Source organism: Myxine glutinosa, chromosome 1 (assembly GCF_964187855.1).
Source record: "Myxine glutinosa chromosome 1, kmMyxGlut1.1, whole genome shotgun sequence".
Classification (NCBI taxonomy): Eukaryota; Metazoa; Chordata; class Myxini; order Myxiniformes; family Myxinidae; genus Myxine; species Myxine glutinosa.
The window spans coordinates 178,882,386-178,899,914 of record NC_136261.1 but is presented as its reverse complement, the minus strand read 5'-3'; the positions used below and the strand labels follow the sequence as shown (position 1 = coordinate 178,899,914).

Below are 17,529 nucleotides of genomic sequence, written 5' to 3'. Positions count from 1 at the left end.
TTCAAATGGTCTTTAAAAAATCGTTTTCAGCATTGAAACGAGAAAGTGAGAATTTCGAACTGGTTACTGATAATTGCTCTGTTTCTGAATGAAAATCGGACTCACGGAAATCCTACTACGGTATATTAAATAAGGTACCCTACCGGTAATTGTATGCATGTAAGCCTGGTGTTGGCTTAACGGTTAAGGGGGCTGCCTCAATATCTTAGTGTCTTGAGTTTGAGCCCCCACCATCCATTGAATTAACACCAGGTGGGTTGACAACCTGCCATCCTTCCGAGGTCGGCAAAATGGGTACCATTGAAGGAACTGCACTCCAACGCGAGTCGAAAGAATTGACGCGACCAAAGACGGAATTCGTTCGAGTTGCTTTATTGAAACAAAACAGCTCAGGTATTCTGACAAGCCCGTTTATCGGGCACCAATATATATACACATTTATGTCGGGAAGTTTGCCCGGCAAAAGCTATACCGGGCATGCCCGGGTGTCAAGGGCGAGCCTTGGAAAGGCGAGTCTGGACCTGCCCGGGCGTGTTTGGCTGCGGCCTGGCAAGTCGAGGCTGGGCGTGCCCGGGCGCTCTAGAAGAGCACTGGAAAGGCGAGAGCGGGCATGCCCGGACGCTCTGGGCGAGCCCTGGAAAGGCGATAGCGGGCATGCCCGGACGCTCTGGGCGAGCCCTGGAAAGGCGATAGCGGGCATGCCCGGACGCTCTGGGCGAGCCCTGAAAAGGCGATAGCGGGCATGCCCGGACGCTCTGGGCGAGCCCGGGAAAGACGAGACCGGGCGTGCCCGGGAGGTTCGGGCGTGCCCGGGAACAGTGAGTCCAGGCATGCCCGGGAGAGGCGCGTCTGGCCGTGTTCTGGCCGGTGCAAGGCGATTGTGTGCATCCAGCGGTAACCGCTACACACGCCCCTCCAGAATCGACCTGCACCGGCAGGGTCAATTTAAGGGGGGTCCGGATGACCCGGCCAAAGTGACCCCTGGAGGGTCGTGGGGAGGGGTCCGACGTGGTGGTGGGTGGTCGAGCGGGGGGAACTGTGGACAGGGGGCGGCCTCGCCACGGAGGAAGGGCCAACCGTGGTGGTCGGTCGACGTCCATGTGCGCCGGTTTGAGGCGGTCCACAGAAATCCGGTCCGGCTGGCCGCCGAAGTCGACGATGAAAGACTTGTCGCCCCGTCGCAGGACCCGGAAGGGCCCGTCGTACGGCGGCCGGAGTGGCCCCCGGTGCGCGTCATGACGCACAAAGTTGTACTCCGCTGTGCGAAGCGCCGGGGGGACGTAGGACTGGGGGCCACCGTAGCGGGACGTCAGCACGGGGGCAAATCGTCGGGCGGCCTCCTGGAGGTCCGAGCGCTGGCGAGCGGCGGACCAGGGACTGGTAGCGTCGGGCACGAATTCGCCCGGGACGCGGAGCGGCTGGCCGTAGACGAGCTCGGCGGCGGACGCCTGGAGGTCTTCCTTGGGGGCCGTGCGAAGGCCCAAAAGGACCCACGGCAGCCGGTCGGCCCAACCGTCGTCCTGAAGGCCGGCCATGAGTGCGGCCTTCATGGAGCGGTGAAACCGCTTGCACAACCCGTTGGCTTGGGGGTGGTAGGCCGTGGTGCGGTGCAGCGTGACCCCCAACGAACGGGCAACCGCGCCCCAAAGCTCAGACGTGAACTGTGGGCCGCGGTCGGACGAGATGTCCGCTGGTGCGCCGAAGCGCGCGACCCAGGTGGCGATGAACGCCTGCGCAACATCGGCGGTGGTGGTGGAGGCGAGGGGCACGGCCTATGGCCACCTGGTGGTCCTGTCAACCATGGTGAGCAGGTGGGTGAACCCCCGCGAGGGGGGCAGGGGACCCACCAGGTCCACGTGGACGTGGTCGAAACGCCGTTCAGGCACGGCGAAAGGTGCCAGCGGGGCCTGGGTGTGGCGGTGGACCTTGATCCGCTGGCAGGCCGTGCAGGCATTGGCCCAGTCGCGGATGTTTCGTCGAAGGCCGTGCCAGACGAAACGCGCCGACACCAGCTTCTGAGAAGCTTTCCGGCCCGGGTGAGAAAGGCCGTGGATGGAGGCGAAGATGCGGCGCTGCCAGGAAACGGGCATGATGGGGCGTGGCTGGCCCTGGGAGACGTCGCAGAGCAGGACGGTGCCCGCGAAGGGAATGTCGGCCAGGCGGAGGCCCGTGTCCGCCGCACGGAGTGCTGCCTGCACCGAGGCGTCGGTGGTCTGGTCGGCCGCCATGAGCGCGAAGTCCACGCCGAGATGGACCGTGTTCGCGCTGGCCCGAGAAAGACAGTCGGCCACGGCGTTGTCTTTGCCGGCGACGTGCCGGATGTCCGTGGTGAACTCCGACACGGCGGAGAGGTGGCGCTGCTGGCGGGCCGACCACGGCTCCGTGACCTTAGCCATTGCGTAGACCAACGGCTTGTGCTCGACGAAAGCCGTGAACGGGCGGCCCTCCAGGAGGTGTCGGAAATGCCGAACGGCCAGGAATAGCCCGAGCAGCTCGCGGTCGAACGTGTTGTAGTTTAACTCGTTCGGCCGGAGTTGCCGGCTGAAAAAAGCGAGTGGCTGCCAAACCCCGTCCACCCATTGCTCATGGACGGCGCCCACCGCGTAGTTGGAGGCATCCGTAGTGAGGGCGATGGGCGCGTTGAGCACCGGGTGAGCCAGCAGCGTTGCGTCGGTGAGGGCCCGTTTGGCGCTGGTGAAGGCCGCGTCCATGGCCGCGGACCAAACAATGTCATGCTTGGCCGGCTTGCCCCGGAGGGCCTCGTAAAGGGGCCGCATGAGCTGAGCAGCGCGGGGCACGAATCGGTGATAAAAATTCACCATGCCGAGGAACTCTTGGAGGGCCTTGATGGAACGGGGACGCGGGAACGTGGTGATGGCCTTGACCTTGGTCGGCAGCGGCACGGCCCCGGTCTTGGTGATGCGGTGGCCCAAAAAGTCAACGGTCGTCGCGCCGAAGTGGCATTTGACCGGGTTGACAATTAAGCCGTGCTCGCTGAGGCGACCGAACAGTGTTCGGAGGTGGAGGAGGTGCTCGGCGCGGGACGTGCTGGCGACGAGGATATCGTCCAGATAGACGAAAAGAAACGGCAGGTCACGCAGCACGCCGTCCATCAAGCGCTGGAACGCCTGGGCCGCGTTCTTGAGGCCAAACGGCATCCGCAAAAATTCGAACAGGCCGAACGGCGTGATGACGGCCGTCTTCGGGATGTCGGCCGCCCGGACAGGTACCTGGTGGTAGCCCCGTATCAGGTCAATTTTCGAAAAGATGACCCGTCCCGCCAAACGGGCGGAAAAGTCCTGAATATGCGGGATCGGGTACCTGTCGGGGGTGGTAGCGTCGTTGAGACGGCGGTAGTCGCCACACGGGCGCCATCCACCCCCCGGCTTTGGCACGATGTGCAGTAGCGAGGCCCACGCGCTATCGGAGCGCCGCACGATGCCGAGGTGCTCCAACGCGTCGAACTCGGCCTTCGCCACGGCGAGCTTGGCCGGGTCGAGGCGGCGGGCCCTGGCGTAGACCGGCGGGCCCGTAGTGGGTATGTGGTGCTCGATCCCGTGCCGCACTGCGATGGCCGAAAACGTCGGCCGCGTGAGGGCCGGGAATTCCGCGAGCAGGCGAGCGAACTCGTTCGCTGCCGGGAGGGCGCACGCCAGTTCGGTCGGCGCGGAGCTGCTCATCGTGCGCGCCAGGGAGCTGAAGGTCTCGGCGTTGACAAGGCGACGACGTTTGACGTCGACCAGCAGCCCGTACGCGCAGAGGAAGTCGGCGCCCAGCAAAGCCATGGGGACGCAGGCGGTCACAAAAGTCCATTGAAAACGCTGGCTGCCGAAGCAGAGGGTGACGACGCGTGGGCCGAAAGTGCGTATGGCCGAGCCATTAGCAGCGACCAAAGAGGGGCCGCAAACGGCGTCCTGCCTGTCCTGCTCGGAGGCGGGTATGACGCTCAGTTGGGCGCCGGTGTCACACAGGAAACGCCGCCCAGACGCTTTGTCCCGAATAAACAGCAAGTTGCCCGAGTGGCCGGCGCTCATGGCTGGGAATGAACGCCGGCCCGGCCGTTTCCCGACCTGCCGAAAGTGCACGGGGGCCGGCACGTCCGAGCCTTGTGTCCGAACCTGGCGTGGTAATAACACCATGCCTGGTCAGGTGGAGGCCCCGGCCGTCGTGTCGGAAGCGGGCGGTGCGGCGTGGCGGCCGCCAGTTGCACCGGCAGTTCGGCCTCCAACCGCGCAGGGCGCTCGGGCGTCGTGGGCGTCACCTCGGACGGCGGCGGGCTCCAGGTAACCGCGCCGATGTGCTGGCCCGCCGAGGAGATCTTATCGGCTTCCCTGGCGAGGGCGCGGGAATCCGTGATCAACGTGCCAGCCAGGGCGAGGCATACCGGGTGAGGCAGCTGGCGAAGGAACAGCTCGCGGAACAGAAAATCCGGAGAGTGCTCACCGAGCAACGAGAGCATATAGTCCATGCGCTCGGACGGGCGCGTGTCGCCGAGCTCGGGCAGAGCGAGCAGGCGCCGAGCGCGTGCTGCCGGTGAGAGGGTGAAAGCGTCGAGGAGGAGCGTCTTCAGCGCGTCGTATTTGTCAGCAGCCGGCGGGTGCTCGAGGAGGCTCAAGGCGCGGGCCGCGGTGGCAGAACCGAGTGCCGCCACAATATGGTGGAAGCGGGTGTCGTCCGCGGTGATGCCTCGCAGGGCGAACTGAGAGTCCGCCTCAGCGAACCAAACAGCCGCGTGAGCCTCCCAGAAGGTAGGCAGTTTAAGACTCACTGCCGTGTCCATGTCGGTAGGTCACCAATGAAGGAACTGCGCTCCAACGCAAGTCGAAAGAATTGACGCGACCAAAGACGGAATTCGTCCGAGTTGCTTTATTGAAACAAAACAGCTCAGGTATTCTGACAAGCCCGTTTATCGGGCAGCAATATATATACACATTTATGTCGGGAAGTTTGCCCAGCAAAAGCTATACCGGGCATGCCCGGGTGTCAAGGGCGAGCCTTGGAAAGGCGAGTCTGGACCTGCCCGGGCGTGTTTGGCTGCGGCCTGGCAAGTCGAGGCTGGGCGTGCCCGGGTGCTCTGGACGAGCACTGGAAAGGCGAAAGCGGGCATGCCCGGACGCTCTGGGCGAGCCCTGGAAAGGCGATAGCGGGCATGCCCGGACGCTCTGGGCGAGCCCTGGAAAGGCGATAGCGGGCATGCCCGGACGCTCTGGGCGAGCCCTGAAAAGGCGATAGTGGGCATGCCCGGATGCTCTGGGCGAGCCCTGGAAAGGCGAGAGCGGGCATGCCCGGGAAAGACGAGACCGTGCGTGCCCGGGAGGTTCGGGCGTGCCCGGGAACAGTGAGTCCGGGCATGCCCGGGAGAGGCACGTCTGGCCGTGTTCTGGCCGGTGCAAGGCGATTGTGTGGATCCAGCGGTAACCGCTACACCATATTAGTGGAGTAATAAACCATTCAGGAATCTTGCGTCGGAGTGGCGACCCATCCCGGATTGCATTCCTTAGCCAATGAAACTGTATCAGCAGCCCTATGCACCTCATGGCGTGAAAGGAATGTTTATTATTATGTACTAGCAAATACCACCTGTCGCTTCACTGACGGGAATACTAAGACAGGGGTTGGGGGGGGGGGAAGAGGTGGGATAGAGATAGTGGTGGGATGGAGAGATGGGTGGGAGGAAGAGAGGGGTGGGAGGAAGAGAGGGGTGGGAGGAAGAGAGGGGTGGGAGGAAGAGAAGGGTGGGAGGAAGAGAGTGGTGAGAGGAAGAGGGGTGGGAGAGAGAGAGGGGTGGGAGGAAGAGAGGGGTGGGAGAGAGCGAGGGGTGGGATGGAGAGAGGGGTGGGAGGAAGAGAGGGGTGGGAGGAAGAGAGGGGTGGGAGGAAGAGAGGGGTGGGATGGAGAGATGGGTGGGAGGAAGAGAGGGGTGGGAGGAAGAGAGGGGTGGGATGGAGAGATGAGTGGGAGGAAGAGAGGGGTGGGAGGAAGAGAGGGGTGGGAGGAAGAGAGGGGTGGAGGAAGAGAGGGGTGGGAGGAAGAGAGGGGTGGAAGGAAGAGAGGGGTGGAAGGAAGAGAGGGGTGAGAGGAAGAGAGGGGTGAGAGGAAGAGAGGGGTGAGAGGAAGAGAGGGGTGAGAGGAAGAGGGGTGGGAGGAAGAGAGGAGTGGGAGAGAGAGCGAGGGGTGGGATGGAGAGAGGGGTGGGATGGAGAGTGGGGTGGAAGGAAGAGAGGGGTGAGAGGAAGAGAGGGGTGAGAGGAAGAGAGGGGTGAGAGGAAGAGAGGGGTGAGAGGAAGAGGGGTGGGAGGAAGAGAGGAGTGGGAGAGAGAGCGAGGGGTGGGATGGAGAGAGGGGTGGTAGGAAGAGAGGGGTGGGAGGAAGAGAGGGGTGGGAGGAAGAGAGGAGTGGGAGAGAGAGAGGGGTGGGAGAGAGAGAGAGAGAGGGGTGGAGAGGGAGTGAGGTTGGGTGAGAGGGGTGGGGAGAAAAGTGTGGGAGAGAAGGAGAGGGAGTGAGAGGAGGAGAGAGAGGGGGGGGTGAGAGAGAGGAGGAGGATAGAGAGGGGAGAGAGAGAATGGTGGGGAAAGAAGAGTGGGGAGGAAAGAGAGGGAGGTGAGAGGAGAATGCTGCTCCTTTTTAAGAGGGGGGAGCAAGGAGGGGACAGAGAGAGAGAGAGAGAGAGAGAGAGAGAGAGAGAGAGAGACAGAGAGACAGAGAGACAGAGAGAGAGAGAGAGAGAGAGAGAGAGAGAGAGAGAGAGAAAAGGGATATCAGAAATAATGAGAGAAAGGTAAGGGAGGAAGAGTGGTTATCAAAGAGATAGTTGTGTTATGCTTTATGACCACACGACACACCAGGGGTTACATTTAAACCACTAGACTACTAGAGGGCGTAGTTAGATTAAATCAGAGGCAGATTAGAAAGCTTGGCCGCCATCACCGTTCTGTGCAAAATTGGATCTGAAACCAATTCTGAACTATTTGAAAGATGCCGGAAAGCTGCGCTTCCTCTGGTTGTACCAACCGAAGGAGGAGAAACAATGGAATTTATTTTCATAAGTGAGTAGTATAGTGGAGTACATAACGTGAAACAGTAACAAGGAGTTAGTCTTACTTTACCACTAGACCATGACCATGTTGATAATAAACCATTGTATTAATGGGTTTTAATACAATGGATAAGTTATACGCTGTGGTACCATTTTATCCAACTCTTTCATTTTGCGCATTCTTGGATCAGCTGCACAATAGTAGTGCAAACAGTCGTTAAGTTTGCCAAACTCTCACATTTTATTGTGCTGTTTTCCCTTGCCCTCCACAAACGTTTACTTCCTCACAACCTCCTCTTCGCCCCCGCCCCCGCCTCCCCCCCCCCAAACACCCAATTCCCACTCGACCTCCATACAACTCTCCGGGCAGTGTTCATGCCTTTATTTAATTTCCGCACACATTTTACAACTGAAATGTGATAAGCTCTAAAATCTCTTAACCTGAGCCAAATTTCAAAATTTTAACTGTGAAAATACGCTTAGCAGTAGTTCCGACTGCTAAAAAAAAAAACGTGTTCATTTGTTCTCCAGGCATCTACTGAAGTCTCCAGGAGGATGGCACACATAAAGTACACCAAACACCAAGATGACAAACACAAAAATTAACCTTTAAAAGTGGAACTCAAGTGGAAAATCAGCGAAATTCAATTCAAAAATATATCAAACACAAAATGTCAGAGTAGGCCTTGCCAGCTGGAGCTAACATGGCAGAGTTCCAAACACGAGGTTCAATTTGATGTTGGAAGGTTTTTTTGTTTTTTTTTAAGATATATTTTTATCGGTATATTAATATAACTATATCATAACTATATTAATATAATGAAAGCAGATCGCACAAAAATATGAAACGTGATCTCATGTATAAAAAACCATGCGTATGTGAAAAAAAAAAAAGGGCCTCTATCGAATGTCTTCCCATGGCTTGCAAAAGTATCTTGTAGAGTGCTCAACAAGTGGCTTGAGCACTCAAGCAAGCACCCCAACAAAATGGTTGATAAGGAATGGCTGGCTTGGCAAGCGATATTAAGCTGATTGGTGATGGAACATACTCGCAAAACAAAAACTGGCATATAAGTATTACAATTTTCATATTTCACTTTCAGCAAGGTTCAAAGCCCACTCAAATTGGCAGCAGTGGTCGAAGGTTTGGGTAGAACACACCCGTCTATGAACCTCCGGGCCTTGCACTAGTCCACGTACTCAGGAGTTTGCAGTACGGGAGCTGCAAGCTATCAGCTTTTTGGGCGAGCAGAAAGTTCTCCAACTCTTTCATTGTGCGGATGCACACCTCTTTCTCACCGGTACATTTCCAAGTATTTTTGGCTTCTTTTAGGAGCTTTGTGAGCCATTTTCGTAACAATCCTTATCTCGAACAATCGATGTACAGTACTTTATGTTGCCCCGAACATCACCCTTTCCTTGGGTTTCTGAGCATGCGTGCCGAGCATTCTGGGGCAATTAAGTCATTTTGAAAGTCAAGTATTGTGAATTGTTAATAATTGCTTTGCAAAATTTGAGCAAAGTGCGAATGCTGCTGCAGGTGTGTTACTGGATAGAGGGTGAGGAGGAGAAGGATGCACAAGTGATCGAGACGAAGAATTCAGAGATGCAGCTTAACGGACTGTATCCCTACTGTGAATACCTTGTACGTGTCATCTCTGTGAGTGGTAGTCACAGGGCTGCTTCTGAAATCATCAACTGCCGTACAGAGGAAGAAGGTGCGGTTAAAATGATCAGTCATGCTACCATGCCATCATTTTCTACAATGAAGATTTATCATATTTAAGTTGTTATCTCTATTTTGTCATCATATAATTTCATTTTGGTCAGCTGCACATTAGAAGTATAAGTACTAGATGTGCATGGGGTTTTTCTTTTCTTATTTGGTTAAGCAGATTTGTGGCACTTCTGGTTTTTAAAGGGACCATTTTAATATAATATCTCCATGTTGCCCCAAGGGCGTTAACGTGAGCCACAAAGCAGTGTTGACATCTCACACATATGGTGTCCTGTCTTCTAGCATTAGTTGATGGATATTAAAGATCCCATGGTGTCCCTGGTCAAGAAGCGAGCTATCGCTGACTTTCTGAACAAATTCCAAATTACTGCCCTAACCGACAGAGAGCGTTGCATCAGTAGCACAGCCACACCCTAAGCCAGAAGAAGAAGACACATGGGCAAGGCAGACTACCTTCTTGTGTTGAATGTCATGAGTGACCAAACAAAGCTTATAATCCATTAGCTTCATGGCTGCTTTCCTGAGACTGCCTCTGTTTCCAGAAGCTTAGAATCCTAATCTTTAATAATACTGCCTTCAGCTGGCAACCTCTGGGGTGCCAGTCCAGTGTTTTCGTTGACGACAATCTATAGTGCTGTAATATGTTTTTCTTAAGTGTAACTACAAGTCCGCCATTCTGGGTGGAGTAATATGGTTAGTAATGTTTTTTTGAAAACACTGTTTTCTTGACATATGCACTTGATTGGACATCTTGTTTTTATTGGAAAACAATAAATAAAAGGTCATTAGGCATTAAGCTAGCAAAACTAGTTTGATGACGTTGCCATTTGGCAGTGCGTATTATTAAAGATTAGAAAGTCCCCCGAAAATATGGCAGATTCCACTATCACTGAATACAGCGGTATTAAATACTAGCAAATACCACCCGTCATTTCGCTGACAGGAATAGGAGAGGGGAAAAGGGGTGGGAGAGATAGAATGGTGGGAGAGATAGAATGGTGGGAGATAGAATGGTGGGAGAGAGATGACAAGAGAGACAAAGGAGAGAGAGAGAGAGAGAGAGAGAGAGAGAGAGAGAGAGAGAGAGAGAGAGAGAGAGAGAGAGACAGAGACAAAGGAGAGAGAGAGAGAGAGAGAGAGAGAGAGAGAGAGAGAGAGAGAGAGAGAGACGAGACGAGACGAGACGAGAGAGACAAAGGAGAGAGAGACGAGACGAGAGAGACGAGAGAGACAGAGAGAGACAGAGAGAGAGAGAGAGAGAGAGAGAGAGAGAGAAAAAAAAAGAAAAAAAGAAAAGAAGGCAGGAAGGAAAAGGTGGTGAAGGGGGAGAGTGAGGATGGTGGAGAGAGCAACGCATCTGGGGTGGGAGAGAGGAGGGGGGTTATAAGAATCGCCACTTTCTGTAAATTTTCAGATCTCATTCCAGATTTTGCCAGTCCATGAGATCTGATCCTCAAATCCAAACACAGATTTAAATTATATACCTTAATTAGCTCATGAGAGATCATTGTGGTTCCAAAGCAAGGCATTTTTGAACAGGCCAAAACAAAATGGCAGCTTAAGACTTACATACATACCCAGAGGATTTATTTAAGCTCCCAAAGGATTTATTTAAGAGAGGTGAAAGCAGGCTGACCAAGGGTAAAAAAAAAAAAAAAAAAAAAAAAAAAATTCCTCTGGGTATGTATGTAAGCATTAAGCTGCCATTTTGTTTTGGCCTGTTCAAAAATGCCTTGCTTTGGAACCACAATGATCTCTCATGAGCTAATTAAGGTTGGTGGTCTTTCCGTCTTCAGCGGTATTAAATACTAGCAAATACCACCCGTCATTTCGCTGACAGGAATAGGAGAGGGGAAAAGGGGTGGGAGAGATAGAATGGTGGGAGATAGAATGGTGGGAGAGAGATGACCAGAGAGAGAGAGAGAGAGAGAGAGAGAGACACACAAAGGAGAGAGAGAGAGAGAGAGAGAGAGACAAAGAGGAGAGAGAGAGAGAGAGAGAGAGAGAGAGAGAGAGAGAAAAAGAAGAAAAAAAAGGGGTCATCCGCAGCTCAATGGAATACTGCTCTCCCCTTTGGGCTGGTGCTCCTGCCTCACACCTAGCTCGCCTTCACGCTGTTGAAACCAAAGCATTCAGAATCATTGGAATCTCCCGTGATGAAGCTAACTCCAAGGGCCTCTCACTCACTCACCGCAGGCAGGTTGGTGGTCTTTCCATCTTCTACCGACTCCTCTCTGGCCTTGCCCCCCCAGCTCTCTCTGGGCTCTGTCCCGCAAATATTCCTACAGGTCGCACAAGATCTGCCTGCAACCCTCTTATGGCCAAACTGCCAAAATCAAGACTCTCTGCTCACCTTCACTCCTTCATTCCTCTTTTCTCCCGCCTCTGGAACAAACTCCCTCACTCTTTCAATCCCACTCCACCCTCCAAGTCTTTAAAACAGCTGTTCACCACCATCTCTTATCTTCCCCCATCCAAAACCTTGATCTTTTCTACCCCTGCTAATTTCACCCCAATTCCACTTTTTGAAATACCAACTTCTGTCCTGGAAGTCCTTGGTGTCCTTGTGCTTTATACTTCTCCCTCCCCCCCCCCCCCCCCTTCCCATGCCTCCTCCCCCCGGGCCCTCTCCCTTCCACACATCTCCCTGCTCTCGGATGTTGTGTTTGTGTGCTTCCCCTTTTCTCCCCATCTTGTCTTCCGCTCCCTCTTTTTGTGTATTTTGTTTGTCTGGTCGATTTGTTTGTGAAGTAAATGTTAGCTCTTTCACGAGCCTCGATTCAGTATACAAAAAAAAGAAAAAAAAAAAGAAGAAAAAAAAAAAGGGTAAGCCTTCTTTTGTTTTTTCTTGCTGAAGAAGACCACTCCTTTTTGCTTCATGATGATGTATATGGCTGCCGAAGCAGTTTCCTTGGCTATTGGGCACAATCCTTGCTAGGTCGCCACTCCGACACAGGATACTCAAATGGCTCATTCATCCCAGCAAGCTGGCACTCATTTTACCGACCTCGGAAGGATGACAGGCTGAGTCAACCCACTTGGTGTTATTTGAATGGGAATGACAGCGGCTCAAACTCAGGACCCCAAGATCTTAAGCCAGCCACCTTAACCATAAAGCCAACACCCAGACTTGCTGTGTAGTTGTTATTGTTAATAACAAACATCCAGCTGGCTCTTGACCTTGAGAGAGGGAGTATATCTTGTCTGAGACATTGTTGTTGATCCAAATTTTACTGCTAATCACCTGGATCATGATTACTTATATAATGTTCATAAACTTGTCATGGGTATGATAGTAAAATATTTTTTCATAAAAGTTTTAAACATTTCCAATGCATTTTTTGCAGACTTGTTGTCACCAAACTGTTTTTATTCTGAAAGTGCTGCTTCCCACAGTGTTGGGAATTGTAATGAGTACATATTCATATTAATATGCCGGTGTTCTGCCAGAAAGCAGGTTCAGTACTGCTGAAGTAGTTTGTTGGCAAGGGTTACACTGGGTGGTTTGCCATTGCCTTCCCAGAATGAATACATAAATTTTCAGAAAATGAGCCTTTAAATGGCTGTTTTAATATTATAATCTGTGTAGTTTCTTTGAAATTTCAAATTAAGTTTTGCCTTAAATTTTGAGCAACTTATATTATTTGGTCAGCCTGGTGTTTGCTTAACAGTTAAGGTGGCTGGTTTGAGATCTCAGGGTCCTGAGTTTCAAGCCCCTGTCATGCCACTGAATTAACACCATGTGGGTTGACTCAACCTGCTATCCTTCCAAGGTCGGCAAAATCAGTACTAGATGACTAGGTATATGTGTGTGTGTGTGTGTGTGTGTGTGTGTGTGTGTGTTCTCAAGGAAATGAGTACTAGATGACTAGGTATGTGTGTGTGTGTGTGTGTGTGTGTGTGTGTGTGTGTGTGTGTGTGTGTGTTCTCAAGGAAAATGAGTACTAGATGACTGGGAAGAATGAGCCATTCGAGTATCCTGCATCAGAGTGGCAACCTGGCCAGGATTGTGCCCAATAGCCAAGGAAACTGCTTTGGCAGACCTATGCAAATGAAGATGCAAAAGGAGTGATGTTCTGTTTTTTTGTCAAAAAAAGCATGGCATTTTCGGTTCTCCACATTTATTTAGCATCATCTCAAATACCTGGTGTTGGCTTAGCGGTCAGGGTGCCGGCTTGGGATCCTATGATCCTGGGTTCGAATCTCGGTCAATCGCTCAATTAACATCAGGGGGTTTGACTCAGCCTGTTCATCCTTCCGAGGTCGGCAAATTGAGTACCAGTTCACTGATAATTCCCTGTGTGTCGCCAGAGGCGACTAACAGGGTTGGCGGCAGGAAGGGCATTCGGCCATAAAACATTGCTTCAAAATGGGGACCATGGTGCCAGAAAAAGGCCAACCCCCGCTCTGCGGGGGGAAATGGCCTCTAAAAGTGGTTCTTCTTCTTCTTTCAGCTCAAATAATGTAGACTAGACGGATTTATGAAAAAAGGCCATGTATAAGCTTCTAGGTGCATTTAAGGGTAAAAGTTGTAAAGTTAAAGTAAAAGAGCTGCATGTATATACATGATATATAAATACTTGTTCAAAGAAATTGTCCAAAAATGGCAATTTGGCGGCCATTTTGTTTATGCTAATTAGGTCAAAAACTCAAACTTCGGCTTGGGAACCGGGTTAATCGAATTCAGCATACCCTAATTATGTTGAAAAGTGAGGTTCCCAACTTTTACCCAAAAATGCACCTAACATTCACATTTCTCAGAAATCCGTCTCGTCTAATGCACAGCCTGTGATTACCGATTAGAATTACCAGAGCCAAATTGAAATAGCAGAACCAGAGCAATATAACACGGGCATCTCAACAGAACTATTGTGTTGTATATCTTAATGGACATATCCCATACCATCCCATATGGGTATCTCTGGTAGTGTACAATCATACTACAATTCGGCAGTTCTCAACGTACAACGTACATGTATTTATGTACATATAATGTAGAACGTATAACGTACTCAACGTACATGTATGTATGTACATATAACGTAGAACATACTCGACTTACATGTATGTAAGTGCATATAACGTAGACTGTAGAACGTACTCATCGTACATGTATGTATGTATGTGGTTATGTCTGAACGTTATAGAATCCGTCCAGGAAAAACCCCTTCCCAATCCCCACCAAAATTTGCATATTTCCTCGAGGTACCCAGGGTCAAGCAAGTCACGTGTATATATTAACCCCTCTCTCCATCCTCTCTTACAAGAGTGGGGAAATGACTTGCGATTTTCGCCTGTACATGTGGAATTGTGCCTGTGGTTTAACCACTGATCTCTGCAGGAGATAGGCGGTATTGTCAACATATTTCACTCCTGAAGGAAGCGGGTATTACTGGTACTTAAAACTCACCCACAATGCACTAATAATGGCAGCAGTAACACTGCAGCCAATATGGCAGCACGAATACGAAATGTTCCATTCATTAATAGTTTGTCTTCATGGATTGAATGCCTTAACCTAGTTTTGCACCCGACCTTCTTCCTTGCATCTACTCCCTGTTACAGTACCAAGCGAACCTGGCCGATTGGCCTTCACTATTGTGTCATCAACCACCCTGCAGCTGAGCTGGGGTGAACCTCCTGAGACCAATGGTGTAATCAAAGGATATGAGATCACGTACACACTGATAAATGAAAATGGAGGTACGCATCATCCAAAGATCATCTGCTGCTTTCTTCAGGTAAATTTTTCGCTCATTAAGGAATTTGATAATTATAAGTTTTGCCTTCCTCTCGCAAGATGTGATTGGGCCTACTAAGCGTGTGCAAGTGAAAGGAAATAAGAAGCGTGTCCTGCTAATCGAGAACCTTCGGGAGATGGCACCATACCATTACACAGTACGTGCCACAAACACAGCTGGTTGGGGCCCTGACCGTGTCTCTACAATGAACATTGCCAAGCAGACCTCACGGCCACTCTCCAGTGAGTCTCTCCACAAAAATCAGCTCACCTGGTACCACACATGCAGTTTGTAATAGCTTAATTAATTTAAACATTCTTATTTTTATATCTCCTCTCTTTAATCTTTATCTGGGCATTTAATTAATTTGTGTGTCCGTGTGTGTGTGTGTGTGTGTGCATGCCTTCATAGATGCGTTTGTTTTGTCCCTAAATGGCTTGCAATTTACAAGTTTTATCCTGCTTTTACAAAATTTTGCAAATTATTTTACAAATTCCAAATTTTGCTTTTACAAATTCTATATTACTAGCAACGGTACCCACCCAATGGGGGGGCTTCAATTGGGAAGCCCAAATGAAAAGGGAAAATATCAGAAATTGAAGGCTTTTTTATTTTAAACGATTCATATAAACATCCGTTGAATCATAATATCACACGCAAATCATCAAAATCTAAACACTACATGGTGCCCATTTTGAAAAAAGATTGAATTCTGCAAAACGGAAGCGGCCGCTACACGTCTTTCTCAGTCGCTTTGCACACGCTGCCGTGTTACTTCGGAGCCGCACGTTTATATAGGAAGAGTTCGTCAGGAGTCGTTCTACTCTCTCTTGGTACGTAGAATAAACAGTATTTGTAGAATTTCAACAAAAACCACATCACTGATCTGGTTTTGGGTGGTTTGGGTGGTCCAAAAAACATCGATCTCTCCGATTTTGATGCTCGACTGGATTATTGTTAGAAATGGTCTCAAACATTCACCCACCAAGTATTTTCGCTCAATTCCATCTAGAAACTCATACACACTTCAATTGAAATGTGGCGTTTTTCACCAAATTTGGCTAAATGAGAACAATCCAATAGCAACGTAGGTGGAAAAAGTACATGCACTATTAAGCCATTTTGTGGTTCATGACTTTTTGCATGCGTTGCGCCTGTGAGTGTGAAATCATCATGGTCGAAACATGTTTGACAATGCTTGAAACATGTTCATACATGTCTGACTCATGTTTCGACCATGAGGACTTCACAGGGGTATGTACCATCAATGACATTATTTAGGAAAAAAATATTTCTAAAGTCTTTGTAAGCCTCTCAACATGGACGATTATCATTAAAATTGACCAAAATGACAAATTTATATGTTGAGTGTGTATGAGTTTATAGATGACTCAGATGCAAAATATTTTTTGGGTGAATGATTTAGACCATTTCTAACAATAATCCAATAGAGCATCAAAATCCAAATAAAAAAGTGATTTTTTTTTTGCATTTTTGGACCACCCTACTGATCATATCGGTAAATATTATTCCATCGTGTTTGGAAAAACTGGAAAATTGGAAAACTTGGAAAATTGGGGAAAAAATTGGAAAAACAATATAGCCTATTTTACTCCTAGGGGTCCCAGGAATACCCACCCAAAATATCGTTGCGATCGGTTCAGCCGTTTTTGTGTTACCTTCGAACGGACAGACGGACATTTGGTGAATTATAGAAAGATGCTGCTCTATTCTCTCAACAACTGCAAACATCTTCAAATGTATGGGTCATCTGTTCATCATCATGCTTGTGCAGTATTGCAATTAATGCCCATGAAAGTGCAGACCCATTTGAAAACAATGATTCAGATATACTGTACATCCTACTATTAATTTGCAATTCGTCACAGGCTTTGACAACAACACAACTTTTAGTATGACCCTCGGCATCAAAAAGCTACATTTATCGAGCAAACGGTTTCAAATGGAGCACCTCGCCACCATTAGGCCTGGTGTTGGCTTAACGGTTAAGGTGGCTGGCTTAAGATCTCAGGGCCTTGATGTTGAGCCCCTGTCGTACCGTTGAAGTAACACAAGGACTCAGCCTGTCATCCTTCTGAATTTGGCAAAATAAGTACCATCTTACTGGGGTAATAAGCCATTTGAGTATCCAGCATTGGAGTGGCGACCCGTCCAGGATTGTTGTCCTTACCCAGATGAAACTTCCTCGGCAGCCCTATGTGCCTCGTGGCGTGAAACGAATGGTCACCTCGCCGCTATTAGAGCATTTCAATTGCATCAGATGTGGCAATAAATGTGAATTGTCGCTCCCAGCTTGCAGGCTGATGATAGAAGATGCCATTTGCGTTTTGCTGCCTCCACCCCCACCCCGTTTGGAATCCCGTGTGGACACGGACAACTTGCTTGTGTGAGCAATGTCTAAAATTGTGAATTAATTCGGCAGTTTTTATCAGCACAACTAACTTTAAATCCTAGTCTTAATCGTGAAGACGAGTGTATTGCATGCACACACACACACACACACACACACACACACACACACACACACACACACACACACACACACACACACTTTCTTCAGGAATAGTACAGCTAAAAGGTTGTGGATGGTACATAACTGCAATCCCCGCATTTATATATTTGCAGTACCCATTATCCCAGATATTCCCATTGTGGACGCACAGAACCAGGAAGACTACAAAAATTACTACATGTACAGTGACAGTCGTGTACGCAATCATTCCTTTTCCTCCAATGAAATGGATGGATATGCCTCACCAAAGAAGAGAGTTACCGGTGAGACTAATATTTCTTCTTTCCATCAATATCGCTTATTTTGCTTTAAGTTTGCATTTGTAAATGAAAAGATAATTTCCCAAAAGTTTATGTTTTTGCATTGATTTTGCATTTGCATTTTTTGCATTTTGCATTTTTGCATTTCCCAAAAGGCTGATGGTGCAGCTTGCATATCGCAGTTTTCTTGATCGAATAAACACATTTCCTGAAACAATATT

At 50.0% G+C, this 17,529-nt stretch overlaps 1 protein-coding gene across 4 annotated transcripts in view; it reads left to right on the top strand.

Annotated features, from left to right (window-relative positions):
* ITGB4 (integrin subunit beta 4) overlaps window positions 1-17,529 on the top strand; it is a 177,898-nt gene that overhangs the window by 114,284 nt on the left and 46,085 nt on the right. For all 4 annotated transcript variants that reach the window (XM_078780662.1, XM_078780657.1, XM_078780648.1 and 1 more), the window contains exons 31-34: window positions 8,577-8,754; window positions 14,340-14,477; window positions 14,575-14,757; window positions 17,162-17,311. In XM_078780662.1, the coding sequence (XP_078636788.1) occupies window positions 8,577-8,754; window positions 14,340-14,477; window positions 14,575-14,757; window positions 17,162-17,311 (649 nt within the window). The remainder of the gene's footprint in view (window positions 1-8,576; window positions 8,755-14,339; window positions 14,478-14,574; window positions 14,758-17,161; window positions 17,312-17,529) is intronic.